Source organism: Osmerus eperlanus, chromosome 5 (genome assembly GCF_963692335.1).
Source record: "Osmerus eperlanus chromosome 5, fOsmEpe2.1, whole genome shotgun sequence".
Taxonomy (NCBI): domain Eukaryota; kingdom Metazoa; phylum Chordata; class Actinopteri; order Osmeriformes; family Osmeridae; genus Osmerus; species Osmerus eperlanus.
Genome location: NC_085022.1, coordinates 15581571 through 15594126, shown reverse-complemented (window position 1 = coordinate 15594126; position 12556 = coordinate 15581571). Strand labels below are relative to the sequence as shown.

Below are 12556 nucleotides of genomic sequence, written 5' to 3'. Positions count from 1 at the left end.
CATCAAATCTAACATGAGGAAGAATAAAAAAAACAAAACAAGAAAACCTTGAACATTTTGCGGGAAACTCAACATTCATAGGTCAAATTCGATTTCTAACACTAATTTCTGATTAACACAGATAAAAGTATTTATTAAAAACGGTATAAAAAAAAATTGAATTGTTAAAACCCAAACATATGACAGATACTATATGAGAGATATACACTACCGTTCAAAAGTTTGTGGTCACCCAGACAATTTCGTGTTTTCCATGAAAACTCACACTTTTATTTATCAAATAACTTTCAAAATGAATAGAAAATATAGTCAAGACATTTACAAGGTTAATTATTATTATAAGAAATAATTATTTTTATTTGAAATATAAATTTTGTTCTTCAAACTTTGCTTTCGTCAAATAATGCTCCATTTGCAGCAATTACAACATTGCAGACCTTTGGCATTCTAATTCTAATCCTTCTAATCATCCATTAGTCTTCTAAGGCAATTAGCAAACACAATGTACCATTCGAACACATACAGTAATAGTTGCTGGAAATGGGCCTCTATACACCTATGTAGATATTTCATTAAAAACCAGACGTTTCCATCTAGAATAGTCATTTACCACATTAACAATGTATAGTGTATTTCTGATTAATTTAACGTTATCTTCTTTGAAAAAAAACAGTGCTTTTCTTTGAAAAATAAGGACATTTTTAAGTGACCACAAACTTTTGAACGGTAGTGTACATGCAGCTTTTCTCTCCCATTTTTGAAGGGGAAGAAGTGTAGCCATAAAATTAGATTATGAGATTGTTTTGTTCTTGATTTTATGCTTATGTCCAAGCTATGGGATGGAGAAACAGCAAGTACTCAAATCGCTGCTGGATACTCAAAACTAGAGTGTGTAGCCCCGAACTGAACTGACAATGACAACATACAGGGATTTCCAAAGGCAATGCATTTATTTGCAAAGTTTTTTTTTTTCTCACAAACAATTTGTAGGAGGAGTATGGAGCCTACAGTTTCATGATTTTAATGAACACATTGATTTGACTAATGGGAGAAGGCACTTCTCAAACTGCAAAAAATAAAATAAAAGGCATTCTTTTTTACAAAATGTACAAACATTTTCCATGACTGATGATGGGAAGTTGACAGCCAACAACAACACTAATGTAACTTTTTCAAATGTACCTATAAAAGTGATAATGTTACATTTTATATCTAACAATTTGGGAGGTACATGAGACTAAAAAATAAATATTTTTGTCAGTGAGATTGTTTTTTTTTTAATCACTAGTATTGTCATAGTTAAAAGGACAAGTTACAACCTAAAGTTAAATTAGACTAGCTTAAATATTAGGTCAAACACAAAGTAAAAACGTGACAAAAGCGCAGTGATGTTTAGTTTTGCTTTGGAAGCCTCTAGATCGTATGAAACCTGCATGCGTTATTAGAAAAGCTTTGACATTCATCTCAATAAGAACATACTAAAGGTAAAATGATGTACAAAGTCTTAAGAAGTCATTGTCAAGTGCTTTTGTCTGTGCTGTATTCTTCATTTCGAAAGTCATTAAATTAACCTCTGAAATACATTTCCATAAATAAAATAGTCAATACATGATGGAATGATGCATTGTACACACCACAGAAAATGTCTAACACTGAGAGGCATTTCTTGGTTCATGAAACATGAAGCAATCTTTTAAGGATTTTCTACTCCAACTTGGAAGTTTGACAGATAGTTTTATCCCTCAAAAATATCTGATTGTAGATAGAGATATAGCCATGTTGTTTAAAAAATGCTATATAAATAAAGTTACTATTTATTTGTATATTTTTACCTGCCTTAATCCAAATGAATATTAAAACAAAATTGGACGACTACAGTCTAACAATGCGTAGTAGAAATCAAATCACACCTAAGGTACAAAAACATCTGATAAACTTTGATTGGGGATTTCAAATCCCTTCCATTGTTGTCAGACTAAAAATAGCCATTGGCAGCAAAATACTTGACTTAAAATGTGTTGCTTTGCAGAGTTTGGGGGACGACATTCATTCCTACCGTTTACAGTACAAAGAAGAGCACAGAAAGAAGGTTGACCTCTTGTAGCAGTTTGAACTATTCAAATTAAAGAAGCTCATGTCCATGCTGAAAAAAATCGCTAATCATAATCAAACCGCATCTGCTGTGATCTCCTGGCGACGTTGACGCCCTCTAGCGTCAGCCGAGAGCTCCCTCCGTGGGAGGAGCTCCCTCCGTGGGAGGAGCTCCCTCCGTGGGAGGAGCTCCCTCAGTGGGCGGAGCTCCCTCAGTGGGAGGAGCTGCGGTCGTTGGCCACGTCCTGCAGTCTGCGCAGGAGGGCGGTCCGGTTGTCGTGACACGCCCTCTTGGGAGATGGCTCCTCCTCCAGCTGCATGCTGCGCTTCTTGGTGGGGGTCTCGCCTGTCCGGATCATACTGTTGATCTCCTGCAGACGCTGGGAGGAACACCACAGGAACACTGAGGATCCACACCAGCTGGGGTACAGCTACCGTCACACGCCCCGTTCACCCTCAGTGACTGATCTGGTTCAGTCATGAGTACATTTGAATATTACATCAATCTTTTATTCATAATACCAGTATAATATATACAACATACGAATAGAACATATAACATATATATCAGTATAATATGTTCTATGTTCTATTCGTTATGAACGTGGTACGTTCATAACGTACATAACAATGTCTTAAACAGCAACAATATGACCAACCCAAGAGTAAATCAGTAAGCCTTCTGCATCGTGTATCAACATGCACGATACACAAGAGTATGCCTGACATTTGTTAGGGTGTGTGTATGGGTATGTGTGTGTGTGTGTGTGTGTGCCGACTCACGTGGGCCGGGCTGCTGCAGATGTAGTAGAAGATCTTGTCGCGGGTGGTGGGAGGGGTGGTGGTTGTGGCGGGGCCGGGGCTCTTGTGGGGAGAGATGTAGATGGAGTGGTTGTGTGAGAGCAGGACCCTGCGTGGAGAGCTGCTCCTCATACAGGGGTATGGGCACAGCGGGGGGGACTCCGTCTAGGACACACACATATACACACATATACACACAGAATTTGTTTTAGAACTATTTTAGTCATATAAGAGAACACTATACATCCTAGTGTACTAACAATATATTAGTCTTTATGTCCTCAGACACGACTGTATTGACGTCCTAGTCGCCCCCCTCTTCCACCTTCTGTCCAAACTCACCCCTGCGGAGGGCGAGCCAGGACAGTATCGCAGAGCGTAGAGGCGCATCTGCTTGATGTAGACCAGGTTGTAGAAGCGGATGAGGTCGCCCCTCTCCTCCTCCTCCTGGGCGGCGGGCAGGCCCAGGGACGACGAAGGGGAGAGGGAGGAGACCGTGGAGGAGGAGGAGGGGGCGGCGGTGGGGGTGGAGGGGTCGCTGCCCGGCTGCGGGGCGGGCAGGGTGCTGCTGGAACGCATGGTCATGGGGCTGCTGTCTCCACTCACTGGGGGGGGGGGGGGGGGGGGGGGGGGGGGAATCACCAATGAGTTGTTGTTGTCATCGTTCTCATGAGGGGGAGGGGGTTGATATGTTTGCGTAAGTTAAGAAACGCGTGTGTGTGTGTACGCATGAACGTGTGTATGTATCTGTGTGGTTTATCTATGTGTGTGTGTGTGTGTTTGCATATGTGTGGTTTATGTACAGTATGTGTGTGTGTACTCTCACCCTGCTCCTGCCTAGCGTCTGCAGGAGAGCTCTGTCTGTTGCCCTCACTGTTGCCCGAGTGACGCCTCATCCTCCCAGAGATCAACACACTCCTGTAAACCTGCAGTGGGACAGCAACACGCATATGAAAACAACACGTGAACAACGCACCAGAACACACTGATATGACTGGCTCTAGACTCTTCTGTCTTGACTATCTCTCCACAAGTGACATTATCTGCTGTGAGTACAGACAGACAGACAGACAGACAGACAGACAGACAGGGGGACTCACACTGCTGCTGGCCTGTGGCTGGGTCCGATAGGACCTCATGATGTTCTGGAAAGACTTGTCCTCCTTGGTCACCTGCAGAACAGTGACAAACACACATGCCTCTCAACAGGTCAAGTTACCACACACTAACACACACACACCAATACATGAGTGCATACATAAATACACACATTGTTTACAGGTCAGGTTAACTCTAGGTCTCAAATGCACTTAGACACACACAGCATATACATGCATACGTACAGTACACACACACACACACACACACACCTTGGTCATGACGTAGACGGCACACATGAGGAGCTGGTCAAGATGGCGGTCCATCATGAGCTCAGTGCAGTGCACCAGAGAGTACTCAAAACACGTCCAGATCTTCCGCCGCAGCTCTGAGGAGATGTCCAGCTTCACACACAGGTCTCTCAGGCGGACACTGGCGAGGTGGTACACCTGCCATTGGCACACTCATTAGAATCACAATGATGGTGTTATGATCAGAATAAGCTTACTATTTATTTAGGATATTAACAGAAACTAGTAGGGCTTCCTGGTAGAGTAGACACAAATGGAAGTCGACGATTTTGAGGAATGTAGGCCTATTTAGCAATTAAAATGCCATGAGTAGGTCAAGATCTGACTTTGAAATACTGGATTCAAATTGTTTGTACAAAATTGGAGTCACAGTACTTTGGAACCATCTAGACACCTTGAGTAGGCAGGTTTGTTGTTCTGGAGGAAAATAACCGTTTGTTGGAAGATCATGGGGTATCTTTTACGATGAAGCTTATTTTAAAATGTTTGCCTCTTCCTGGACCACACCAGACTGTGGCAGGAAGACAAAACAGCTCACCTTGCGGAAAAACAGTGAAAGGGAGCCCTTCCTCTGAGGCTTGCTGATTGGCTTGCTGGCTGCAGGGCTTCCCTGGGGTGCGGGACTGCTCTGGGTGGTGGTCACCACTGGTTGGGTGCTCAGAGTGCCAGTCAGGGATTGGGCGGTCAGAGGCTGCAGTGTGGCTCCGCCTTGACCCGTCACACTCACTTGGACAGGGATGAAGGTGATACCTCCGTTCTCATTTGCTATTCCTGCAGAGGTCAAAGGACATTAGGATGGCCACTACCTTTGCGCTACACTCAATACTAAAGGTAAATTCCCACATACATGCAGAAGATGGAAACGCACACGTAACAAATGTTATAACAAACCAATCTATCGTACGTGTGAGATGGTAATATAGCGCTCTCTAGAGTTCACACCTAAAGCTACAACTATACTTACAATGCGCTGCACACAAAACCTTGGGGTCTGACACTCACAACACAATCCCCTTAGTCCTCACCTTGCACCGGTATGGTGACCGTCTGGCCGTTGTTGGCGGTGACGGTGGCCGTCGCCATGGAGACCACGGTCTGGCCCGCGGGGATGGTGCTGACCAGGGGGCTCTGGGCGCCCCTGATAGGCGTGGCGGCTGTGGTGATGGTGGTCGTAGAGGAGGAGGGTTCGATGGTGACGGCGTTGGCGCCGTCGACGAACAGACGGCGCCTGAATGTGCCGGTAGGGGGGGAGCTGTAGCGGTCCTGGAGCGTGGTGGGGGAGGGAGACACTCCTGGAGGGGGGGGGGGGGGGGGGGAATAAAGATAATGAAATACTTGACTTGACCAAAAGACGAATAAAATATCACACCTTACACACAGGCACACACGCTCACCTCTGGCGGTGCTGTGGGAGGTGAGGTCAGCTCCATGGTGGATGGGGGTCCGAGGGGCACTACCACTGCTGCTGCCTCCATCGCTGTCCTCCAGGTACTGAGGAAGCATCACCTAGAGCACCGAACACACATACATGACCTCCTCTAGGACCTACAGCAAACACACACACACCTACATGACCTCCTCTAGGACCTATAGCAAACACACACACATACATGACCTCCTCTAGGACCTACAGCAAACACACACACATACATGACCTCCTCTAGGACCTACAGCAAACACACACACATACATGACTTCCTCTAGGACCTACAGCAAACACACACACATACATGACTTCCTCTAGGACCTACAGCAAACACACACACATACATGACCTCCTCTAGGACCTACAGCAAACACACACACACATACATGACCTCCTCTAGGACTCACATATAAACACCACATACATACACAGTTATATGACAGTATGAAAGCCCTTGATGTCTGTTCTTTAAATTCAGTTATGGGGTGTCATCTAATTACAGTTTTGAATTGTGTACGCAGTTTCATTGACGCGTGATACCTCTGTCGAGGGCCGATTTGTTATTGCACCTGGAATATAAGTATATATTTATTTGTGTGCGTGTGTGTGCAAGTGTGCGAGCATGTCTGTGCTTGTGCGTGTGTGAGATAGTGTGTGTGTGTACAGGGGTGGGTAGTGATCAGAGGGTAATGTGGGCCAGCTCAGACCTCCTGGCAGGCAGGGACTCGGTTCTTGGCCCCCCTCACGCTGTCCCACAGTGGGGAGTCTCCTCTCCACGCCAGGCTGTCCAGGACCTGCTCCTCCACCTGGTTCAGATGCTTCACCACCTCCCGGAACAGACCCTGCTCCGCCCGCACCAGCACCTCAATCACCTAGGCATACATGCACACACACGCGAGCATGGACACACACACACACAGGAGTGGAGAAAGTCACTAACAGACTGTTTCGAGTAGATTTGAGTGTGTTTCTCCATGTTTAGGCGAGACTGAGGTCTGGTCCCCTCGCAGCAGTCAAGATGATGGTGTGTCACGAGGCGAGGGCACAGTGTGTTGTCCTACCTTGTAGAAGTGGTAGGCAGGAAGCTGGAATATCTGGATGACTTTGGGGAACTCCCCAGGGGGGCGGTAGGAGAACATGACGATCTCCACACAGCAGGCCAGGAGGGAGCGATGGAACATGTCCTGCTCCAGAATACCCTGCAGTGTACAACAACGCAAAGACTGTTTCGCACTTTCACAGTACGCCACACCTTTTGCATTTGGCGGTCCCAGAAAATGGAAAAGAAGGCTTCGACCCATAACCTGATGTTCTTTCTACAAACTGATTAGATGAGCATAACAGTCAGGCTCGATAGACTCACAGATAGGTCTGTGTCTCCCAGTCTCTTCTTCTCCTGATCAATGACAGCCTCCAGTATCTTGTAGTAAAGAGCTTCTGCCAGGCGGAAATACTTGACTGCAATATCTGTGGTCAAAACAAAATATATATTATCATTATGTAGAAAAGGCATCCATCTACACTTAATCATATGTATGTAGCCAGAGATGCGTGCGTATGCACTGTCTGTTCCAAGTTTGTGGGTATGTGTGTTGGTGTGTGTCTGTTCAAGTGTGTGTGTGTGTGTGTGTGTGTACCTTTCCCCAGGCCTCCGTTTTCTTCCCCCTTGCTTTCGTAGTGTTGGCAGAAGAGCTGGAACATGTCCTTCAGTCTGGAGGAGATGGCCTCACTGGGGTCCCTGGTACAACCCCTGAACCCAAACATCCCAGCAAGACAGTTAGTCTCCCCACCCCAGACAAACACCCCATACAAACCCTTCCACTGAATCTGAACGAGAGTCAAAATATTCTGAGCGGGCAAGGTAACAAAGTGCATAATCACACATTTGTAAAAGCTTGATGCTTAACATAACTCACTTGGCTTTTGATGTAAAATCGTAAACATATTTAAAAACAATAAAGAGAGAGTAGTACCTCAGTATGTCCACCAGTCTGGTACTGGGGCCGTGCTTCAGCCCTGTGAGTAGACTGTGGAGGCGTCCGACGCTCTGCGTGGCTGTGGACACAGGCGTGCCCATGCTGTTGTCCTGGACGTACTTCCTGCCGGTCAGCGGAGTGGACACTTTCAGGGTCGAGACCTGGGAACAGTAGATTGAGGACTGTTTACTTGACACCCTGGCAGAAACAAGGATCAACAAGCTTAAGAAAGTATTAAAGGTCAATTTGTTTTAAAGTAAAGGGTACACTTTATGAGGACAGAGTAGTACTGGTGTTATTTTCTCTACTTTCACTAAATCACGACTAAAACACTTAAGTTTAGTAACTGCGAACGGTATAAGAATAAAACGTTACATAAGTGTTCACATGCATGTTTATTTGCATTCTCTACTTCCATCAGCTGCGTGATCTTTGATCTCAATCTATTCATTGATGTTGCCATGTGTACTGTTAGTGTGTGTGTGTGTGTGCTGTCTCTTACAGTCAGACTGCTGTATAGTCTGTAGGCCGACGCGTCCTCGTTCTCCAGCCCCTCACACAGGCAGGGCCCCGGGGTGCCGATGTCCTCGTTGGCCCCCTCTCCCAGGAAGATCCTCTCGTCCAGACTGCCTATGGCCAACACGTGCTCCTCATACACCCGGCCCAGAGACGCACTGGAGACCCAGAACAAAAACACAACGCGGTCATACACCCGAGTCACATGCATTCATGTGTCCGTGCCCACGCACAAGCGCACAGGCGCACACACACAGAGAGATCAGAAGCATGATATAGTGCTATTCCACTAGCCTCTAGAATGACGGGTCAACACTTACAAACTGTCCCCAAAATTCATAGGATCCAGGAACCCAGTTAGGCTATCCTCCTTCCCTTTGAGAATCTGTAGAAAACACACGCAACAACAAAAATGATTATAAAATGACCCATTTGTTCTATCTACAGGACCTGAGTAGATATGGGCGATGGGGCAATGTTGGTCCTGACCTTCTTGTGGAAAAGCCTCTTGATGAAGGGTTTCCAGAAGTGCTCCTTGACCCCCTTGGCTTCCAGCACCAGCCCATCATGCAGTTCACACAGATGCTCAATGAAGCAATAGGAACCAGGGCCAGGCTTGTAGTCCTTGTTGCCAAAGTCCTCGGGTAAGCCTATGGGGGAGTGAAGGAAGGTAGGGTATTTAAAGTGTTGTTTTCCAAAAGGAGCCCATGGTGTGTCTATCGTGGAGTGCACACAGTATACTTGTTTCTATGGAGGCAGTGCCAGGAAGGGAGGGGGTAGAGTGAACCTACAGAGGAGCATTGGGGGCTAGCATGGTGGACGTAGCGTTAGGATATAGCAGAAGCTACCTCTGAAGCTTGGGTTGAGAAGGTCCCTTCTGCCGTTGCACAGCAAAGCGTTGGTGAACACCAGGTCCAGAGCACACAGCAGCAGGTGGTACGAGTTCACCAGGTCATCGCTGATCATAGGGAAGTTCCCTGGTAGAGGAAGGGGGAGGGAGAAAAAAACAAGAGGGGAGGAACAGGGAGTGAGGGTGTGTGTGTGTGTAAGTGAGTGAGAGAGAGACCAGATAAAGGATATGAAAACTCCTGGTTGACACTAATTGTATATCAAAAACAGAAACATTGTTGACATGTCCAGTCCTCAGACACAGGCAAGTTCTGTCCCAATTGCAATGGGTTGCCAAGCTAACGGATAAACACTAAAGTCATTGGCAGCAAGCATGAGTTCTACTTTTAATGAGGACTAAAGGACGTGCTTAGGAGGCTAGCCTAGATTCTTTGACTTTCCAGTCAATGCTAACAAGCCTGGACACACACAAACACAATCCTTGCTCAACCATCCATACTGCTGTGGGAACTCTAATCCTTGTTGGCCTCATTCTGCGCTCTGTAGGAAGAAAAGAAATGGGACCACAGCCAGAAGATTTGTCAAGCAAGAGTCACTTCACTGTTACTCTTTCTCTCTGTCCTCGGGGTGCAAATTAGGTTGTTCCCGGCATCACTATAATTTTTGGGGAAATCCCAAGGTTGCCTTTAGTCATACAGTGGTTCTTATAGGAGCACCTTGTTTGTTGTCAGGGTAACTCTTAACATGAGAAAAACGATAGGTCTCTCTTTCGGATGAAGGCGCACGGGGGTTCTAACCTTTAGCATGCACAAACAGGATCCAGCAGAAGTTGAAGACTTCCGAGACGGTACATGGATGGCGCCTGCAGTGAAACGAAGAGGAGGGAACGTTTCATTTCATACCAACTTGAATCTAGTCACGCCAGTGCAGAACATTTGGTCGAAAACATCATTGAACAGGATTGCACGGCCGAGCATTTCAACTGTCCATAAATGAATACATAAACAAATAAAAAATGGGGTCAGAGCGTGAGGACGGAAACCAACCTCTGCTTCCTGTTTCTGTGGATCCGCGGGGGGTCGTCTGAGGGGGCCTTGAAGATAGCTTTGAAGATGGGTACGTATTTCTTGAAGATGACTGCGGAAACGGTGAAATTTCTCTCCAGCTTTTCCGTGCTCTGACGGAACTCCTCTGGCAGGTTGGCCATGTCCTGCCACTTCTTCATCTTGTTGAAAAACTCAATAAGGCTTCAGAAAACAGAAAAGGAACAGAGACACCAAATGTAAAAAACTAGCATACAGAGTTACAGTTGTATGTCATTATATAAGGTTAGCATTCAGTAATATTCAGTAACAATCCATTTCGTAATAATCCAACAAAGTGTACCTTTGCTCAGAGCAGCGAAGGATCCTGGTCAAGGAGACATAGTTCCCCTCTGTGATGCCTTTGTCAACCGTAGGTACTGCTGTCCTACAGGCCACATACAGAGCACACGCCAGCCAGTGGAGCTCACTTCCCTGTGTGTGTGTGTGTGTGTGTGTGTGTGTGTGTGTGTGTGTGATGGACACAAATTAAGAATATACATAAATATGTACTTTACATATACATAAACTACTAAACTTTTTATTAGATTATATGTATAAGCATGTAAGGGGGGACCTGATGACAATAAAAACCATTCGGACAGGTGCTAGATTAAAATACCAGACACAGTTTTAGAGACTCTGTATATCCCACAGGGCAACTGGGGTCATATATGAAGTTTGCCATTATGGAAATCCTCCCTATCTCTCATCCATATTTGTTATTTGCTTGAACTTATGACAATCCCAGCAATGCAGCCTACTCCTTACATTTTACCTGGGCATTGGACTTGCTGTGTCGATAAGGTTGTTTTCGAATGTTAATGTTAAAACAGGCGGCTTTGACGGACCAGCGCGTAGGCGTTATTAGAAACGCATAATTTAATTGTCTTAAATGGCAAACAACATTGGGTTTACAAACTTAAATTGTAGAAAAGTAGTAATGCAAAGAACCTTAATGTCAATTACACACAATAGGATGTTGTATTGTCCTAGTCGCGCAACACTATCTATAGCCCATTTGCTTTTGGCCCGCCTCTTAACGCAATTAACCCCACCCCTTTAAAATCCATAATATAAGTAGCCTAAGGCATAAACAAAACTAGCAATAAGTGTGCTAAAAAAAAGGAAACGCTAGTATATCCCTTCACCTAAAGCTAGGATTGGCGAGGGGAGGACTGCCTATTCAAAATATGAACGCCAGTAAGCAGGCTCACAGCTGCCCATAAGGTTATTTTTGGTAGTAGGCTATGCGACATATCAAGAATAATAATGCGTACCTCCAATGTGTAATTTTTGCTTATATCCTCATAGCTTCTCCATGCCTCGTTGCTCGCCTCCTCGTCCATATTCAAAGATCGACACAAATCATCAAATCCGATTCTAGCTTGCTGCAGAAAGTCGTCCTCTTCGCTCATTTTGAGTATTCCAATAGGTGTCCTGACAAACAAATGATGTGCGAATGAGCAGCTTAAGTGTAAGAGCAGAGTCGACTTTACCTAGGATATTTGTAAAGAACATTAAAATGTTGTTATCTTCGTGTGTGCAGTGAGATATACAGTTCTGTACAGTGCAGCCATTTAAATGCCCTTTGAGTGACAGCTGCTACTATGCGCAGTATATTTACGCTATGTGCGTGTTCACAAAGGCCACGGTGTGGACATAACGCCTGTTTTGGACCAAATGTAATAGCGAATACAGAATTAGCGTAAAGGAGTTCACGCCCACTTTATGCGCGTTTAAAACCTTGAATGGTTGAACAACAAGCCAACGGAACATAGTACTTCCGGTTACAAATTGTGTTCTCGATTCAAGGAGTTTCCCTTGAATCGTGGTTCTTTATCTTTTTTTTCTTCCTAAGGAAAAGGAATATAAAAATTGCGTGAGTTTTAATGTTTTATTTGGGGGTTTTAATCCCAAACAAAAAATCTAATAATTTTGATCACGTGCGTAGGCTACACCATAATTGTAGGCCTAATTTTTTTTTTTTTTACATTTGAGCAAGTTGCAGTTTCCGCGAACTGCATTATACTGGCAGTAGATGGCACTGCAGTCCAGGTCAACATATTGAGATCATGAGTTTGTCTACACTATATCAGAGAATGTCTAATATAGACAAAATGTCATGTCCTTAAACAGGCTCTGACTATATCTTCACAAAAAAGTGTTTTTTGTTTTGTTTGTTTTTATATAGTAAGCTAATTTCTCAGTTGAAATGATCATTCCAACCTAATCATTTGGTCACAAATTATACAACTGACTCCCATGTGTACCATTTATTTATTTGTGCAAAACGTATTGGTACCATTGCTCAACCAGCAACCAGTCCTGATTCCTGTATAACATTTAGTCATTTAGCAGACGCTCTTATCCAGAGCGACTTACAGTAAGTACAGGGACATTCCC

The 12556-nt window shown here is 44.9% G+C and overlaps 1 protein-coding gene across 1 annotated transcript; it reads right to left on the bottom strand.

The window, feature by feature from the left end:
• Positions 1–927: 927 nt before the first annotated feature.
• rbl2 (retinoblastoma-like 2 (p130)) lies at positions 928–11740 on the bottom strand. Its single transcript, XM_062461927.1, has 22 exons — positions 11431–11740; positions 10455–10585; positions 10115–10315; positions 9866–9930; positions 9068–9196; positions 8709–8869; positions 8540–8604; positions 8206–8377; positions 7701–7864; positions 7365–7477; positions 7091–7194; positions 6789–6926; positions 6435–6599; positions 5696–5807; positions 5327–5593; positions 4840–5072; positions 4263–4439; positions 3993–4064; positions 3719–3818; positions 3235–3497; positions 2875–3057; positions 928–2471 (listed from the first exon to the last, which is right to left on the bottom strand). The coding sequence occupies exons 1-22, from the start codon at positions 11566–11568 to the stop codon at positions 2304–2306; spliced, it is 3321 nt and encodes a 1106-aa protein (XP_062317911.1). The 5' UTR covers positions 11569–11740; the 3' UTR covers positions 928–2303.
• Positions 11741–12556: the final 816 nt, after the last annotated feature.